Source organism: Ascaphus truei, chromosome 2 (assembly GCF_040206685.1).
Source record: "Ascaphus truei isolate aAscTru1 chromosome 2, aAscTru1.hap1, whole genome shotgun sequence".
Lineage (NCBI taxonomy): Eukaryota > Metazoa > Chordata > Amphibia > Anura > Ascaphidae > Ascaphus > Ascaphus truei.
Window position 1 is genome coordinate 95,425,526 of NC_134484.1, and position 20,908 is coordinate 95,446,433.

At 40.6% G+C, this 20,908-nt stretch overlaps 1 protein-coding gene across 1 annotated transcript in view; it reads left to right on the forward strand.

Moving 5' to 3' along the window:
- The first annotated feature begins 827 nt into the window (after positions 1-827).
- The window catches only part of SBSPON (somatomedin B and thrombospondin type 1 domain containing), a 30,876-nt gene continuing 10,795 nt past the window's right edge, over positions 828-20,908 (forward strand). Inside the window, exons 1-2 of the mRNA XM_075583468.1 lie at positions 828-1,553; positions 17,899-18,093. Coding sequence (XP_075439583.1) covers positions 1,289-1,553; positions 17,899-18,093 — 460 coding nt within the window. The 5' untranslated portion in view covers positions 828-1,288. The remainder of the gene's footprint in view (positions 1,554-17,898; positions 18,094-20,908) is intronic.

The window sequence follows — 20,908 nt, forward strand, 5'->3', positions numbered from 1 at the left end:
TTGTACTGGGGAGAATTAGGAGCCTTGCTGTGGACCTCTATTACCCCAGATGAGTATATCCTGAAGCCTGAGCATGATTGGCATTAATTGCCTGTGGACTACTACCAGATCCGCCCTCCAGCTGATGACGTCAGCTTACAGCTTGTCTCAATCAAAAGTTCTTTAAACCCACTATGTGAGTGTATGTCCTGGTGACTACTCTCTCTTCTAAATACATTTTGTATACAGTATTGTGCAATGGAACTGGCGCTTCTTTTCTTCTTTGTTTTATTAAAATGTCGTTTTATTGGAAAGTTTACTTTTAAAAGGCAAAATAAAGAATTAAAAGTGCAGATAAACAATAAACAGGATAGACAGAAGGAATGAAAAGCACTGCATGCTGACAGAGGCAGAGTAAGTCCCTAACTAGTATGCACCCTGAGACCCACAAACACATGTGATAGTATGTATCTGCACTAATGCAATAGGTGTAAGTTAATGAGCGAGGTGATTGTTATGACAAGAAGTATCCCAAAAAAACACTGGACCAGGATTTGATGGAATTAAACGATAAATATTTTATTAAAGCAAAACATATACAATAAATAGGGTGATAAAAACACCTGAAGTCACCCTCTCGGTTGTGTCTCATAAACAATAAACACCATGAGAATTACAGTAGGTCCCAATGAGCTGGTGCCCTGAGCATTTGAGTCGTGTGCTTATGCCAAGCGCCACTACTGAATACAATAGCAGCATGGTCCACCCTGCACTGGCCGGGGCTCTCTGCTCTGGGAGTGAGCCAAAAACTCACATTCCTCCCACTGCACTCAGGATAAGGATGGGGAGGGACAGTTACAACTTCAGCTCATTCTCTGTTTCCCTGCTGTCAGAAACTGCACGGAAAGCACATCAGCTCCCCTGGCTTCAATGCACCACACACGGTGACTCAGAGAATCAACACACAGGAGATCTGCTGGCATTGGACGCCCCCACCTGCTCACTTCTCTACCGGCTGTCTGTATATTCAGGTCTTTTAATAATGTACAGTACCCGATCTTTGGCTGCCCTGACCTGAAAAAGCAGATCTCTTGATTTCTTTTGAAAGAGCGAAACAAATATTTTCTCTTTCAAACTGTATTAAGTATCAATATAAGAAGTCTCTAGACAATTTGCTGGGGTGAGGGAACTCAAGGCGAGATGAATCATTGGTGGGCAAAAGATTAGTACAGGAAGCAGCTACAGTATGACAGCACAGTCTGCTGTTTAACTCAAAGTCTCTGTGTCACTGTAATCTGGAATTCATTCAATGCAAAGTAACTTGAATATTGCTGCTGGTATAGGTATGAGGGCCAACAGAAGCTTCTGGGTTTGGACATTGCTGCTGGGACTGATAGGAATCAGTGGCTTGGCTGAGGGTGGGTGCTTGGAGACTGGAAAGTGCTGCAAGGGCAGAGACCTGGAGTGTGTCAGCCAGGGCTGGAGAATGGACAGGGTCTATGGCACCTGCTTCTGTGACGAGACTTGCAAGTTAACTGGGGACTGCTGCTATGACTACACACAGGCATGTCCAGGTAAGGCACTTCTGTATACTTACATAGCATGAAAGAGACACAATATGGAAATTTATTGACAAGAGATCAACGTTTCGATCCCCTTGTAGGACCTTTGTCAATATGTATATAACGGGATATGCACCATGTGTTATTACTGTATATAAATATTAGCATTTCTTACCAACTGACATTGATATTTATATGATTAGCCCAAAACTTCAGGTAGCATTCAATTTAATATGTAGTTTGTATGCAAATGTATTATAAATGTAGGTGATCACATTTATAATATAGCAGAAGTAAAACAGGAAGAGTTCTAACAATTCAGAAATGCCTTTTAATGACCTCATCTGGGTGGTTCATATTTGGCCACAGAATTGAAGATAGTGACATATCAGGATGTGCTTTTCATATTTGTCGATTGTAATTCTGGCATCCTATAATTCTCTAGTATGCACCTATACCTCATATTTACCTGGTGGTTTTTTAAAGAGCATTGAGGGGGGGGGGGGGGGGAATCTACAGTATATAAAAAAGTGTTGTAAAATTAGAAAAAATAAAATAATAATACATGTTTGTGTTGAAAGCTTTTACTTCTGCAATTTGCTGTGCAAGTTTCATATACACATTGTTGTGTATCTCTGTATATATGTAGGCTTGTTACATATATAGTATTGTGCAATGAATTAATAACCTCTTCAGCATTGAAGGAGTTTATATAACCAGGAACACTATGATTTTACAAATGCATCAATATGATGGATTTAAACAGTGCCTCCTTGTCTAATATATCATTATGCTGCAAAAATGTATCCCTCCTATTTCTCTTTTATGTGATTCCCCCCTCAAGTAATGTAAAATGATAGGTCAGTGGAGCCAGGAAAGATATACAGCACAGTGTACATAACAAGTAACTGTTGCACTAACACACATGTGGGGATGAAAATTGTTTCTATCTATTGATCCTTACCAATTGTATTTGAACTATTAAAGCAACAAAACCATGCGAAATGTTATGGATTTTAAAAAAAAATCAGTTCTGTAGTATTAGATAATTTTACTAACTGCATTATAAAAATATTATTCAACTCTTAATGCCATTTTTAATGAGTTTTAAATCATCCTTTGGTTTTAGCCCACCTCACAAGCAGGTTGAGATCTTTGCAACACGTTCCTGTTTGTGATACATCTGTTGCTAAATAGGCCCAGCAGTTTGTGCTCTAAACTGTAACAATAGATAATGTTACCTCAGTAATACAGTATATGGATACACCGTAGTTGCTGAGTTAAACTGACTGAAGCAATCATTACTGTATGTTAGGCACACATTCCGGATTTTTACAGATTTATAACAGTAGCACCAAACGATTGTCAGCTTAGGTAAGAATGTAGAATTATACATCGTCACATGCTTTACATCTACACATAAGAAAAAAAGAAAGAAAGGGGAAAAAAAGGGGCGTGTGTGTAGTATTGCTGCTTTAAGGTGTATATAAATAGCAAGAGTACTTTCTGTAATTGTGTGGGAGGCAAGAAGATGGCATGAGACGTGACATATTAGATTTATCAGCCATAGGAAAAAACGGGGTTGGGACTTGTTGGTTTTACAGTGAGAGAATTTTATAGCTGTGTCAAAACTGCTGGCATTCTTCTGCCTTGCTGATTCCCACAATTAATCCCTTTGCTACAAGTGTTGGATGGGGGTTTGCTGTGCTGATGGGATTTATACATATCACATTAATACCGTGGTTCAAATGTGCTGGTATTATGAAGGTAACTGAGGAGCACCCTTACCATTTTTAATTACAAACTCATATTTCCACTTTCTATTTAGAGAAAAAAAGAATTATTTTATGAACTCCCTCTTGCTTTCTTTTTTCTCAGTATAAATATTGATCAAATATCATTTTAAAGAAAAATAGCACTACTTTTTAACGCCACTTCAACCGCTGCATCAGTATCATGTAATTAAGCTACGTAAGTAAAAGCAAAGCTGGTATAAAGAATAATTTTAGTATCTATGGCACCTCGATGCATTAAAATAAGTGTGTACTGTATATGATATAATGGAATTTCACTTTGATTTAAAAATACAGTTTGCCAAAGCTTTAGTTAACTGTAGTCTTCATGTTTTGAAAATCAGCTTCATATGTTAACTAAAAAAAACTTTTTAACAAGAATGCCCATTACACATTGTAATGTACGTTTGTGTGTGAAAAATAGACAAATATTGAATGGTGTGAATAAAGTAAATAATCAAAAGGAAAATATTTGAACAAGAGCACATCAATTAGAATACTTTCATTGGGGATCTGTGCGATTAAAGAGTGTAAACCGCAAACACGAATGTCGGTGAAATAGAGAAAAACAAACTATAGGATCTATTTGCCAAAGTCTCCTGGTTGCAAAACCAAACCGGTGCAAAACCCCACCCAAAAAACAACATCACCAGATTTAGCAAAGAAAAGGGATTTTTCCCTTTGATAAATCTGATGCAATTCTTTTGCATCAGATGGTTTAGCCCCAGTTTTGCTGCCGGGAGACTTTAATAAATCAGCCCCTAAGTCTGAAATAAATCCAAACAAAATAACAAATAACAGAAAGAGAAACCCCCCAATGTTATAGCAGTATTTTCACTCCTATTACATTGTAAATTCCTTGGATTAGGGCTGGACTATACAACTATAAAAATGTGTGGTAATGCTACATGTTATTGGTATTGTCATATTATAATGCACTACAAACTACTGTATGTTGGCACATTATAAATGAATATCGCTTTTTCAGAGTGAAACTGGAGTTATTTGAATACTAGTGTATTTAAACACTGATAGGTTTCCATTTATTGAGTGGCACTAATGATATGCTTATAAAAAAAACAATTATAATAGGGAGTATTTTGCTAGGCTCCCTTAATTATTACATTATTGTGTACAATAGTACAATAGCTTTTCTAGTGTTATCATGCAGATGAAAGAGTATATACAACAAATATGTGCAAGATCTCCCATTCCCTAGTCTTCTCTATGGAATCTGTACACACCTCCCACATTACTAACAATGGTACAAAATAACACAACTGGCCACTGTTTGGTTTTGACAGTGCTAGAAAATTACAAACAGAAGAATCTTGGCAAAGGATTAGATGAAGTTTCTTTGGAAGCTGTTAGAGGAATTTCAGCCTGATGAGATGAGAACAATTTACTCTGTTCTACATCCACAAAATGCAAACCAGACAAAACAAGAACATGGCGGATAAGAAAGTGCCAAAATCACAACCTATCCGCCGTAGAAAGTATAACAAAGAAAAAAAAGTCCCAGACTTGATATAGTTTTTAATCACGCATAATACAATATTAAGATACCAACTGTACCAATATGAGTGTACTCCCTTTATAGTGGCTGCCCTCAAACTTTATTCTGTTTCTTAATGTCACATGCATCTGTGTATGATTGGTTTGCTTGCTCTTTACCCCCAATTAATAACAAACAAGAATTATAATAAAGTGAGAATTTTGCATACAAAGTTAAAATAAAGTCAGAATTGTCATTTAAAAATATATACAATAACTTTGCACCAAACCCAAGCTGCAAAATACACTTAAACACTATTTACAACCTGGTTTCATGAAATCTCAATCCATTCGTCCCTTTAACGGTAACCACAAAGCACTATGGTTCACAAGAGTCTTGTATTTCTCTGGACAGTGGAAACCTGGAGATACTCTGCTGAGCTGCAGTCTCATGATGGCATTGATATGGGGGCTGCCACACAGTAGAAATAAATCAAGGACTTCATCAAACATGGTTTTTATACATTGTTAATACAGAGCCAATTGCACAATTGTAGTAGTCAAAGTTGAGCTATACAAGTTTAATGATATCCAAAGTTCTCAACAACTATTGTAGGATTTTTTTTATGAATTTCTTGATCAGGTTGAGAAAGAGAATCAAAAGTCACTATTTTCTGTACTGGCCAAGTAGGAATGGAATCTCCTGACTAAATGGGACTAGGGCTTTTTAGGTGATGTACAGTAACATCACAGTAATCAACTTGTTGCGATGTAATGGTTGTATAATGTATTATAAACTAACTCCCTCTATGCCAGGCATGTGACATTGGGACATTTGAATTATTTTATTTCTAAGGAGATCAGATCTTCTCTGTAGTTTTTCTGTCTTTATTTTAATAATATAGAATTATTTAAATGAAGTGAAAAGTCAAAAGAGTCGACATGTTTACATGAGGTAATCTTCATCAAAAAGTACTTTTGGGTAAAGCATGCTGCAAATGCCCAGGCTATTACCAGTAACCCAAAGCAGTTTGACAACCATGACAACATTTAATCAATCTGCAACTTTTGGGGGATGGATTTCAAAGTCTGTCTGTTGCAAAAAAATCTGGCTATACTTGAGCCAAAATTGAACCAGATTTAACTAAAAGAAAAACCAAAATGTCCCCCATGTATTTTTTTTTTTACTTGAGATTCTGAACGGCTTCTGAAATCAAAATAGGTAAAGATTGTGGCGGTTTACATTCCATTAAAAATGTAGTGCTAGTGTCTCTTGTATAGCTTTTTAGAATTAGCTCTTTTTGACATGCTTATGATACAGTACGTATGCTAAAAGAAAATAAAGTGAGAAACCCCTTATTATTCCAATTTGTGTGCAGGTTATGCTCTAAGAGTCTAACTTATATGATTTATTGTAATATACAGTGCAGTAATTACTTTGAAATACCAAAGGCCATATACCAATTAAAACAATTAACTGTGCTGCAAGTTCTTTTTTTCTTTCTTTGGTTCATTGGTAATTTCCCCACTAATAATGCAAGAAGCAACTAGAGCAAATATCTGCTGCTTTAAGAGAATCTAATGGAAAGATGTAAGGGCATATTCATTCCACTCTAATATTCCCACTGCAAACTCGTGCAAAAGCATTCATTTTGATGCAATAAAAATCCACTGTTTTCTATGTATTTATTCAAAATGACAGCATCTATGCAGAAACTAACACATGGTTTGACATCTGATTTGCATGCACTTTTCGCCCAATATGCTGCAATACCAGCGAGTAGCTGACAGTCAGAAATCTCACCTTCCCAGCGAATTAGGGCTTTTGTTGGAGAGGGAGAGAGAGGGGGGGGGGGTAGATGGGAGGGTGATGGGGCAGAGAGGGGGGGAGAGGGAGAGAGAGAGCCCAGATCACTAAACATTCAGGCCTATATTTCCTACACGGTAAGCTGCTGTAATGCACCTTCTACCGCTGGAACACACCTTACAGCATATTCAGCACTGGAAGGTGTTCAATGGCAGAACCCTGCTTAGTACTAATGGTCCTGAGTGCTTACTAGCAACGTCTCACATTATCCACCCTTTACAATATGGTGAGAAGCGGGGTAGCACACAGTAAACAGTGGACTGCCTTCCATTTATATGAGAGCAATTACAAGAACACAGATATTACTTAAGATTTTAAAGTGTAATTCTCACTGTATAAATCTCTAAGCTGTCACAGGGTATATATATATATATATATATAGCAACTGTAAATATTACTGTATATTCATTTGCATGTCTTAGACAGGTCTGCAACCCTGTCTTTCACCATTATCACCCAGCACACAGCACTTCCACTGCAGCAAGGGATTCTGGGAAATTACATGCAAATGAGCACACAGTGCCACCTTTTATCTCAAGCTCACATTACATGAACAACCCTTAGCCAATGCATGCTGCTTTAGACGCAGCTTTTAAGCAAGGGCTTGGGAGATGCAAAGCCAGTAAACCCACTCACAGACATGTTTCAACCAAGGTTGCTGGGCGATAATGGTGAAAGACAGGGTTGCAGACCTGTCTAAGACATGCAAATGAATATACAGTAATATTTACAGTTGCTTTATGCTTTACTGTGGAGGGTTTTTGTCACTTTTTTTTACCCACCATAACCTTAATAAGTGTGATATATATATATATATATATATATATATATATATATATATATATATATATATATATATATATATATATATATATAACATAGAAAAAGAACAAAAAGCACTCCGTAATAATAGTCACTGGTGTGGGTGCAGATCCTATAATGAAGAATAAGCAATACGATACCGTTTGGAAACGAAATCAGCAGGCAGCACTCCACAATTGAACAAACAAGTGTATTGAAAATAAACACAAAACCAACGTTTCGGTCCACGAATGGGACCAATCGTGGACCGAAACGTTGGGTTTGTGTTTATTTTCAATACACTTGTTTGTTCAATTCTGGAGTGCTGCCTGCTGATTTCGTTTCCAAATGGTATCGTATTGTATATATATATATATATATATATATATATATATATATATACACACACACACACACACACACACACACACACACACACACACACACACACACACACACACACACACACACACACACACACACACAAAGTAACTGGCACTACCAAGGAACTCAATCACTACAGATGCCTGCGGAACATGTGCACAAGGCAAACAAGGCACGCAAAAGCACAATATTACTCTGACAATCTCCACCAAAATACATCAAACCCAGCTTACTTCTGGGAGGTTATCAACAATATATTCCAGCCTCCTAACCATCAACAACCAAGTAATATCACTAAGGGGGATATTACTCTGACTAACCCCACTGACATTGCAAATGCATTCAATGATTACTTTGTGGGTTGTGCCACTAACTTATTAGCAAAAAGCAGCCCAAACCACAAAACTGAATCTCATCCTGGGAGTGCCCACATAGCCCCACCCCCTCCCAACACTGCCCACAATTTTCAATTTGGCCCAGTATCTGAAGAGGAGATTACAGAAGCACTCCTCAAACTAAAACTAAGCAGCCAATGCAGACCTGAATTACTACAATCTAGGTTCGTACGACTTGGTGCCCCAGCCATTGCCAAACCAATTGCTTCCATAGTCAACTCTATCCTGTCTGCAGGCCATATCCCTAAGACCTGGAAAACTGCCAGAGTTGTCCCAATCTTCAAAATTGGGGACAAAAACACTGTCTCAAACTACAGACAGAATCCCTTCTCCCAATTCTATCCAAAGTCATGGAAAAATGTGTCCACTCCCAATTAAGCGATTACTATACCAAGACAAATTTCCCTAGCCAATTCCAATCTGGCATAAGTCCCAAACACTCTACCGTAACTACCCTGCTCACAGTTTGCAATGAAATCCATTGTGGAATGGAACGGGGTCAACTCACTGGTGCAGTATTCCTAGATTTTGCAATGTCTTTTGATACAGTTGATCATGCTATCCTGCTTAACAAACTCCAGAGCTCTGGAATAGGGAAGCATGCTTTAAACTGGTTTCAGTCCTACCTATCAGGTAGATCCCAACATGTGTCCATCTCAGGCTCTAACTCCAACCCCCTGGATATTACTGTGGTGTCCCGCAAGGCTGTGTTCTGGGTCCCCTACTCTTCTCAGTGTTCATTACAGGCATACCCCGCATTAAGGTACGCAATGGGACCGGAGCATATATGTAAAGTGAAAATGTACTTAAAGTGAAGCACTACCTTTTCCCACTTATCGATGCATGTACTGTACTGCAATTGTCATTTACATGCATAGCTAATGTAAATAACGCATTTGTAACAGGCTCTATAGTCTCCCTGCTTGCGCACAGCTTCGGTACAGGTAGGGAGCTGGTATTGCTGTTCAGGACGTTATGACAGGCGCATGCGTGAGCTGCCGTTTGCCTATTGGGCGATATGTACTTACTCGCGAGTGTACTTAAAGTGAGTGTACTTAAAGCGGGGTATGCCTGTATTCATAAAGTACTTTATAAAAGGAACAAATCCTCCCTAAGTTTCCTGGTCAGAAAGCGTATCGCACAGCAGATGCTAATGCCAATTATTGACTATGGAGACATAGTATATGGCACGGCACCTCAAACCCACCTTAGAAAACTTGACAGCCTCTACAATTCAATTTGTCGTTTTGTTCTCCAATGCAACAACAACACACATCACTGCGATATGCTCAAAGAACTAGATTGGTCATCACTAGAGTCTAGGCGCAAAGTTCACCTTTCCTGTCTTGCCTTTAAATTCTTTATGGGCAAGCTACCCAGCTATCTGAACAAGCTCCTCACCCCTACCACATGCAGCACTTATCACCTGAGATCAGACTCCAAAAGACTGTTCATGGTCCCAAGGCTCAATAAAGTATCCGGACGTTCCTCCTTCTCTTACCGTGCACCCCAAAACTGGAACAACCTACCAGAGACTCTCACATCCACCACCAGTTTAAATTCTTTCAAATCTAAGGCTGTCTCACATTTTAATCTGGTCTCTAACTGTTTCATTCGCCCATAATATATATTTTCTTTAACTGCGCATGCAATGTCTTGTATATAATGTATACCCTGTTCATTTATGTAACTATATTTGTAACCATGTATTATTTGTCTTAACTCTGTGCCCAGGACATACTTGAAAACGAGAGGTAACTCTCAATGTATTACTTCCTGGTAAAATATTTTATAAATAAATAATATATATATATATATATATATATATATATATATATATATATATATATATATATATATATATATATATATACACCTTGGTTTAAATCAAACACATTCTATTTTCACCTGAAACAATATTTGTACTTCAATAGATAAACTGTTTTAAAACGCTTCAGGAAATAAATTGCAAAAATCTTTGTTAAAGTAAGAAAATGTCAAATGTCAAAGTGCAAAATGATGAGTCGGTAACTAATAACATTGCCTCCCTTTTGTTTGGTGTTTTCTTTGGAGACGATGTTAATAAGTTGTGTAATAAATCATTAGATGATAAGAAATCCTCCATTCTTTTATAGTCATAATATTCATCCAATCAATAATGATGCAGACACATGGGTAGTGACATACAAAAAAATAAAGGGTTTGTATATTAATAATATTGCATGCCACGTACAACATCCTCATTAATACATTATTGTTAATAAAAACACATATCTATATTTAATAATTATATACATTACCTATTTAGGCCATTCGGTGTCACTGTATCTCAATGAAGGATCCGCTGACACTCCTTCCTAAGCAAGGACCTCTCAAGATCCTCCCATCTAATCCTTAACCCAGGGCCAGCAAAATAAATAGTTTGGGCCCAGGACAAATGTAAGGAGTAGGCGCAATGGGGGTCGGAAAACAAGGTATGGGACTTGGAGGTTGTGAAGGAGGGGGGAGTAAGGAGAAGAAAAAGGTATGGGCCTGAGGGAAGGGCAGAAGAAGAAGGTATGGGCCTGGGGGAAGGGATATGGTATGGGCCTTATGGGTGGGGGGGGGGAGAGGGAAGGATGAATGGGCCCTGGGGAGGTATGGACCTTGGGGGGAGGTATGGGCCTGGTGGAGGGACGAAGGTACCTGTTTGGACCTGGGGGGAGAATGAATGGGCCTGGGGTAGAGGTATGGTCCTGGCGCCGGGGGTTTGGTATGGACTTAGGGAGCAGGGACGGACACAGCAGAGGAACGATCCCAAAGCCTAGTATGGAGGACAGCAAAATCCAGTGCTGTCATGCGCTCAGGCAAACAGCTGAGAGAAATGACACCAAAGTGTCAGTGATGTGACAAGAGGTAACAATCGTAGGAGGGCGCGGAAGGGGGCCACAATAGAGGTCGGGGCTCAGGGGCACTAAGCTTTAACCTGTCAGCACATCCGTCATGGGTGCCTGCCCTCTTTACTCACGTTCCGTTGCATGCATCCGGATGAAGATAAGCAGATGAATGAAGGTGAAGAACCGGCGCCACAGCAATCAGTCAGTCAGGGTCCAAACGAATCCGGTAATACAAAAGGCTTTATTGGTATAAAACACACACTAGGCAGCAGGCTACATCACCACCCCCTCCTCTACGCGTTTCACACAATTAAGCGATTCGTCTTGGAGTATGGAGGACAGCACTGCAACTGCAGAGGGTGGTGCTGAGGCGCTGCGTGGATCTACCTGCGTTCTTCAGATGCTCATGTAGTTAACCCCAAAAGGCCCGTGCATCAGCCTGTGGAAGGCCCTAATGCAAGAACTGACGGGTGGCAGCTGAAAGCGGGGAGGGCCCTACATATTCACCCACATATTCCAAAGGTCTTTCGCAACTTACTTCAACCCGCATGAACACTGTAAACAATAAATAACCCCCAGGCCCATCCTTAGGTTATGTGCCACCCTAGGGAAACACTATTAAAGACGCCCCCACCCCCCAAAAAAAATTCCAAAAACATTTTCTCTCAATCCCCTCCCCCCAAACCCCATCCCTAGGTAGGCAGCAGGGGGGCTCCAGAGCTGAATTGCATTAATTTCAGCTCCGGGATCCCCCTCTTCTTCAGATACATACCTCCTGTACAAATGTAGATATCCCATCACATGGGCCAATAGGAAGCCATGACGTCATAGGCAGCTTCCTTTTGGCCATGTGAATGGAGGCTTTAAACCTGAGCAGGTGATACGGGCACCTCCTAAGGCTGTATGTATCTGAGGAAGCAGGGGGTCCGCAAAGCCGAAATTAGTGCGGTTCAGCTCAAGAGATGCCCTGCTTCTATCCCACATTAAAAAAAAGAGATAATGGCAGCACTATTACACTTTCCCTCTTACCGCCCTCTAAGACCTGCCGCCCCCAGGCGGCAACTTACCTGCTTACCGCCTGGGGATGGGCTTGCCCTCACATTTACAATTAAAACTCAGAAAATATCATATTGCTTACCAAACTCATTACTAAAACATCTGCACTTAAACAAATATTGACATACTTTACATCCACCACATTTCACAGACATTGAAAATGGAATTCCTTAGTTCATTTGGAAAGTCTTCCTCTGAACACAAAGCAACGGTCTAATCAATGTTGTCTTCACAGTGGATGATAAATGATCACTAGTATAATGCAAGAAGCTGCCTGTTCCTTTCTGATGTTAATCTGTAATTAGATTACCATATTTCCTCTTAGAAATCCTAAATGCAAAAAGATCACACAGTCGGTTGTAATGTCACTGGTATGTTTAAAAGTTAAATGAATGTGATTAAGATACGCAACAAATGTTTAAAAAAATCAATTGAACTATTCCAAAAAATAAACACATCATCAATGTATTTCAACAGAACATTGTCAGAAAACCGTTACATTCTATCAACAAACACATATTCACTCTCCCACCATCCAAGATATAAATGTGTGTAGTGTGGAAGGACGAGCTCACGCATGGGTCAGTAAGAAGCCAAACAATGGGTTAGGCTTTAACTCCAGTGGCTTATTCTCTATAAACACAACAGAATAATAAGCACACTGCCCCTTTAAGGAAAAACACAAACCATAAAATAAAACCCTACTCCCTTGGGAGACTTACTAGATCACACAGGCCCTATCTACCTGGTTGGCCAACTAAGCCAGTTACCAGCCCCAAAACATACCCTCATGTTTAGAGACATAATATCAGTAAACAATATAAAAGTCCTTATCTGTTAGATGGGGAACTGTGTCCCATGTGATTCCAGGCAATCCCTCTTGTCACATCAGAGCTCCGCTTCCTCCTTTGGTCTGGAATGCCGGTTCCTTGGAGCAGGGATGTGTCCAGCAGTTTGTTCACACCTGTGTTAATTCAGTTTCCTGAGTGTGATTCCCAGATGGTCCCAAGACCCTGCATCCCTGCAGGCCTGCGAACAAAACCAACAAGTATCCTCCTGGCTGGGGAGAAGTCTCTCTACCCCTGGTTGGGGAAAGTCAATCTCTCTGTCTCAGGCAACTTCCTGCTTTTTAAACCTCCTGTTCATTCAGGAGTTCTGGCTTTATTGGTTGCAGCTGCAGCTAGCCTCTCCAGGAGAAATGTAACTGTCTGCATGCTGGAAAGCACGCATACTGCACTACTCCAGCATACAGAGATAGAGATTCCATCACAGTAGGCAGCAGTGCGAGCCATCCCCAGAATCTATAAGTAAAACGTATCACTGAAAACAAAATATCTGTGTCAAAACAAAAACACAAAGCCTATGCTAAACTCCAACTAAAACCTTTCCAGCATATTAAAAAAATACTGAGTTGCAGTAACACCAGCATCCTGACCAATGCTGCTGTATAGAAATTCCTCATTACATTTAGCTAGGTTAACTCCGTCCTGTATGGTCAACTCATTAATTTTGGATAACACATCCATAGTGACTCTAACATAGGAATGTAAATGCACAAACGGTCAAAGTCTATAGTTAATATGTTTACTAGCCTGTTCCCGTAGACCTCCAATTCCAGAGACTATAGAGAGACCTGTTGGTCATACAATATTCATAGGCACCTTAGCCAACATATGAAAAGTGGGTGCCCGAGGATTGTGAACCAGCAAGAAATGAACTCGCTTTTTTAAATAACTCGCCCATGATATAAACTCATAGTGTTATGGTATTGGATGATTGATGAATTCTATGATTCCAGAGTGCTGTTATAAGTCCTGGCTTAATATTGACTATTGCTGTGTCCCTTATAGCACAACACCTATTTTTACAATTGCCGTATTTGTTTACATTGTTGGTTAATTTATTATAATTGGGAGTGGTAATGACATGAGTCATGCTTTTGTTCTCCTGTTCTGGGTTGTTTTTGTTTTTTTTTACTAATTTATGTTTTTTTGTAAATCAGCTTGAATTGCTGATTTCAAATAAAAAATAACCACTTATCACTTATTTGAAATAGTCAGGAAGAAAAATCTTTTCATTCATATGTTTTATCACTGGTATATGTAATATTTGATTTGCAAGACAATCTGTACTGTAGTTCCAGTGAAAGCTATCAAAGATCGACAAATTTGCCAGAGCGGAAAAAGTATCTAAAAGTGTTATTTCGGAGAACCACAAACAGGAAAGCCTGTTTTTTATTTTTAGGAGCAGAGATTATAGGGGTTATTCATTAAACTGTCCTAGTGCTGAACGGGGCATTCTTGCATAGAAACCCCAATTGACTTCAATGCAAGTTTAAGTGTGAAAGTGCCCTGATGGTAATATTACAGTTCAATGAATAACTACAGTACCAATGTTTTGGGCTCAAAACATGTATATTAAAAAAGGTATTCTTTTTAGTATTTGAAATCCGAAGCTTTTTCTTTTATATTTATACATGCTTTTTAGTAACAACAGAACGTAGGAACTGGATCAGGGAGGAAACATAGCAGGTCTTGCACCTAAGACATGTTACCATTTTTAAAACAGTAATCCCCTTTGTTTACCTTTCTGCACTTCCAATTTAAGGGAGAGACCTGAATTAGGGGATGTTTTAATACTGGACTCCTGTACTCCCATACCCAGATTCAACAAACACCTCTTCATTCAGCTGAAGTGTTAGTGTTGAGGAAAAGGGATTTTGAGCGCAAGGTCACAGTCACTGATTGGCTAGAAATCAGTTTTAGGACATTGTCCATTTACCTCCTTAAAAAGATAATGCTACAAGTAAGGTGAATAGAGCAGACAGCTCACAATGGTAAGTCATGGTCCTGCTTCAGAAGCCCCCTCCCACAGATTCATAGGAATCAATTCTCCCTCTTTCATTACCAGAAGAGGAGCATCTACTCTTCCATTCAGCCCACTCCTATACTTTTCAGAATATCATGACAGTAAACAGCATTCATAGTGGCTCACCATGCCATATCATTTCTGAGACCAACACAACGACCATGTGTGTGGTGGCTCTTGTCACCCAAGACACTGTAGTGCCTTACGAAAATCTCAGGTTCTCAATTCTAAAGCAGTATTCAAAAGTTTATGATTTTGCCCTTTGATAGCTTTATCGGTCGATAATATAATGGAGAAAAAATATTACAGGGGGTACAGTAGGCAACCATTTTACCATATTACTGGACAAAATACAGTTAGAGAAATGTAATATGCAATAATAAGGCAAATAGAATTAAATCAGTTGTGAAAGAGAAAATGTAGGCAGTAATTACAGAAGATTTACATAAATTATATTCAATAAAGAATACAGTATGTGCCCCTGCCTTCTATGCACCTGTGTATCTATTACATTGGTCGTACAGATACAGAAAAAGGTTTTCAAACAGGGCGGATAAATATGCAATTTACATATCAAAGGGCTTTGTCACATTAGGTTCCTGGGAATCTTACTTATAGGAGTCTGTTCACTAAATATTGGTGGCTATTATTGTCTGTTAATGGCTATTAAGATAAAAGATCATTAATGAGCTATAACGGTTAGCAAATGTGTTGTGCTCCTCAAAACATCTCCTGCCCTAGAGCTAGATGACAAGGAAGGAGAAATAATGGTAACCTTATTTAACTAGGAGGGGCTTTAATGGAATTTTAAATCTATGGTGGCATCGACAAATCTGATACCGTGCTATATTACGTGTTTATATTTATATAAATGCATTATAGGCTAAACAGAAGGGCATTATTGAAATGCTGCATGCTGATTGGTCATAATTCTGAGCATTAATTAAGTAATACTCACTGAAGAACAGGGCATTACTGGCCAATAATGCCATGGCTGGAAGAGTTGAGGGCCCGAGGTGAAATTTTTTTTTTCATAAAAAATATCCACTTTTGTGGTCGTATTGATTTGTATCCGCATTGTCCACATTCTTTTGCTTTTACTGCAAGTTTATTAAAAGGAAATTGTACATACATACAGCCCCCTCTATATATACACAAACATAAACACACTGCAGCCCCCCTCTATACACACAAACTCACTCTGCATCCCCCTTCTATATACACAAACACACTCTGCAGCCCCCCTTCTTTACACCCACAAACACACTGCAGCACTCCTGCACCCTCTACACGCACAAAACTCACACAACACACACAGCAGCCCCACTTTACACCCACAAACACAGAAACACACACTGCAGCCCCCTGTAAACCCACAAAACTGCAGACACACACACACACACACACACACACACACCAAAACACACACTGCAGCCCCCCCACACACACAATGCACCCCCCTTCTACACCCACAAAACACACTGCAGACACACACACACCAACAAAACAGACTGCTGTCCCCCTCTACATCCACAAAATACACACCAGCAGCCCCCCTCTACACCCACTGCAGCCCCCCTGTAAACCCACACACAAAACACTCTGCACCCCTCCTCCACCCGCAAAACACACACTGCAGGCTCCCCTCTAAACCCACAAAACACCCACACAGCAGACACACACCAACAAAACAGACTCTGCTGCCCACTCTACACCCACAAAACACACACCAACAGAAAACACACACCAATAAAACACTCTGCTGCCCCCTTTACACCCACAAAACACACAACAGACACACAAACCTTTCCCCTCACTCTCCTGTGCGGAGATCTCTGCAGACAGGGAGGGGGAGGAGTCAGTGCCTTGCTGCTGCCTCCTGTCTAATCACCTCCCCTGTCTAAGGCCGCATTCCCAGTGCCTTCTACAGTGCACGCCTCAGCTTGCGCTGTGCGAACAAACACAGACCCTCAATGGGGCTGGGCCCAGTATGCGTCTACACTTTTTCACAAAGACATTCAAATTGAATTTACCATATGCGACAGAGCGGTGGCCACGCCCCCACCGGCGGTTCAGCCAATGAGGGAGAACCAGCCATGTGAGGTCATGGCCATGGCCCTGGAAACCCCAGCCACGCCCTCTGTCGCAATCTGCGGCATCTCCCAGAACGCAGATTGCGGTGAAGCGCTGTGCACGTGCCGCCCTCCCGCCGGGCGTGCTTGCTACAGTGCACACTGGGACTACGGCCTAAGAGCTGATCTCATTCTTTGTGAATGAGAACTGAAAGCTGATTGGCTGAAAAACTTGGCAGGGTGCCAAAAATTCCAGGCCATTACTGATTGGATAATGCCCGGAATTTTAACCAATAAGAGCAGGGATTTCAATAATGCCCAGAATTTAACAGCTTTAGCCTATAATAGTCAGTAATGGCCAAAATGTTTGTCCCCTCACCAATCAACTGCAGCAAAATTCCCCCCCCTGCTCATCAGAAAGGGAAGCCAGACTCGCCGGAATCAGGTGGTCTGCTGAGCGGGGGTGGGGGGGCCAGTGCAAATCGGGCAACTGTGGAAGGTGATTGGGGGTGGCTTCCAGGAGGGCAGAGGATGGGTTGGGGAATCAGCTGAGGGGCTTGTGGAGTGGCTTTGTTTTGAGCCTTCATCTCCTCCACCCTGAGTATTAATGACTAGGTAAATAATAATCTTAGGGTGCAGCATTCTAGCTTCCACCATTCTACTAAAACAGTAACACTTACAGAATGCTTAATTAAATTTCACTACAGTATTCTCTGTTGATTAACGAAAAAATATGTGTTTGTCCTATTAGCTCGCACATGCGTTGTGGGCGAATGGAGTCACTGGAGTGGCTGTGCAGACCAGTGTACACCAACAATGCGGGTACGTGGACGACATGTGGAACAGGAGCCAGAAAATGGCGGAGAACCCTGTCCACCACTTGAAGAACAGGCTGGATGTCTTGAATATCTCACATACGAGGGCAAGGACTGTGGACACTCACATGGTATTAATTTTTTAACGATTATGGATTATTTTGTTATATATTTATACCTGTATTTTTTTAAATTGTGAGACAAATAGCATAACAAATCAGTAACGGGGAAAGCAAAAGTATTGAACAGTTTCGAAAGTGGAATTTACATGGTTAAGATTCTTGCTATTGGGTAAAGTACTAAGCAATCTAGTGTCTTGTAGCATTTCTACTTTTAAAATGTAATACTTTCAAAGATCAACTCATTACATTCGTAAGAAGTTGGTGGCAGTGAAAATTAAATGGGGGGAAAAAGAATTGTGTTCTGTTCATTTGTTTCTAGCTTTATCTGTTTGTGTCCCACTTTTCTCAGCATTATAGGCATTTGTCCTCTACTACAGACAAAACTACTAATGTTTTCCATATCTCGGACTAGACAATGATACTTAAACTTTGCTCTGCTTATTAATATATTTTTATACATGTACAGTATACAGTACAGCAAAAAATGCCTGTATCTAAGAGTCAGCCTTAAGTAATGCTAGAGAATCCACAAACCGCAGGAGAGTTGTCCGAAGTAAATTTTGAAGCTATTTCAGGACCACTCTTGGTTCAGGCACTACAGTTTGAGAACCACCAGTCTATACTTTTGAAGTAATGAAATACAGCAGTTCTACACATATAGGGGGCTATGCACTAAGCAGTGATAACTGCTTTTAAGTGAGATAAATGGCTTTTAAGACCGATACTGCCTGCTGCGCGATTCACAAAGCAGTGATAACAGTGCAGTATCGCTCTTAAAATAATTTTTTTCACCCCAAAAAATTCTGTAGAAAAAAAAGTCGTCCGATTTTGCCACAGAATTAATACAAGAGGCCGGCGGGTGTCCGGGGGCCCTTGGGTGGTCCCCGCGGGTGTCCGGGGCAGCCCGCTGGTCTGCGGTACCAATCCTGTGCCCCTAAAAACACAACATCCAATTCTTTTAAATAAATACCCCCCTCCCACCCCGCCCCTTAACAGATACAGTAAATAAATGTGCAAAATTACTATTATCCAGATATGGATAATAGTGCATTTGCCCATTTAACATACAACATTAAGCAGCAGAAATAAAGTAAATAATACTTGCACTCAACCCTGCCAGGCTGCCACGATGAAGGCCGTCCTCATCCTCCTCACCATCCATGTCCTTGTTGCCATACACAATACAATCAAAAATACAAATAAACATTGCAATTTTTAAAGTGCAGGGTTTAAATCCCACGGTCACGTGACGCGGGAGATTTAAGAGCACAAGGGATTCTGGCACCCCATAACGGAGCCTGTATCTCATGAAGTAGGGGGTCCCCGAGGCTGAAACCAATGAGGTTCTTCTCAGGAGACCCCCTGCACATGTACACTATTATTAAAATGTATATTTTTACTGCACGATCGCCTGTAAGAGCCATGCATGGAGACGCAGCGTCTCCACGCAGCTCTTACAGACTGCTTTTTATTCTAAACGATCCAAAAAATGCAAAGAAATGCACAAAGCAGCGCACTGCCCAGGGACACAGGTGTATCAAAAATAAAATATAAGTTTATTGTCAGTCAGACATAGCAAACAAGGGGGTACAACCCTCCAACGTGTTTCACACAACAAGGTGCTTTATCAAGGAGTAAGGTACAATACATTGGGGGACCTTTATATACAGACAGACACACGAAAGATTCCCCCTTGAATGCACTCAGATAGATCTAATAGAAATTATGTAGTTTATTAAAATCATTTAAATCAATAATAAAATAGTAATTGTACAGAGGGGTGTGGTAAACAAGTCCAGGGCCACCTCTCCACTGTGTTAGTGATCGTGCCAGGTCCCCACGCTGCCAATGCCTAGAAAACGGGGTAGCGCCGAGGCAGCTGACGCGATCGTGGATAGGTCCGCCCCCCTGTGATGTCATCAGTGGTCCAACAGTCCTGGAATCTTTATGTACGTTCATCAATCATATAAAAAATCATATATAAAAACAGTGAAGGTTCAGGTGATGATGTAGTTAAACTACTGGGTGAGTGACTATAGCCACTAAAAATATAAATCTCCTGAAGGCAACAGAAAAATTATGTGTAACACACTTCGCTATACCTCATTGGAAATACAGTAAGTATGATAAAATTCAGCTCTCACCCCAGTTTGTAGTGATGAGGATACATGTAACAATATATCTTTGAAGATCTTACCCACTCCTAGAACCCACTGAAATCCTGGGGGCGTGTCCAGCCGCTGGTTGAGTTCCAAACGATCCAAAAAATGCAAAGAAATGCACAAAGCAGCGCACTGCCCAGGGACACAGGTGTATCAAAAATAAAATATAAGTTTATTGTCAGTCAGACCCCTGTGACGTCAGCAGTTCACTGTCTGTGAGAGAGGAGAAGGGAGGGGCGTTTTAGCCGTCTGAACCACAGATACCAGGGACTGACTGAGTGATGACGTCACAGGGGGGCGGACCTATCCACGATCGCGTCAGCTGCCTCGGCGCTACCCCGTTTTCTAGGCATTGGCAGCGTGGGGACCTGGCGCTATCACTAACACAGTGGAGAGTCTTTTATCCACACTTTATAGTGTTGGGATCTCCACTGTGAGGGGGAAAGGGCGCCGATCGCACGGACTAGCCATGCCAGGAAGCGGATTGGTGGTGACATCACGGAGGGGCGTGATTAGGGAGGGGCCTGAAGTTCTTAGGTTTACACATTATAGGGATGTTCTGAGTCGCTCTGATGACATCATTTACATGCGTTTTTGGCGCGAAATTTGATTAATTCCACACACTTGTGATACTAGGTATATAAAGGTCCCCCAATGTATTG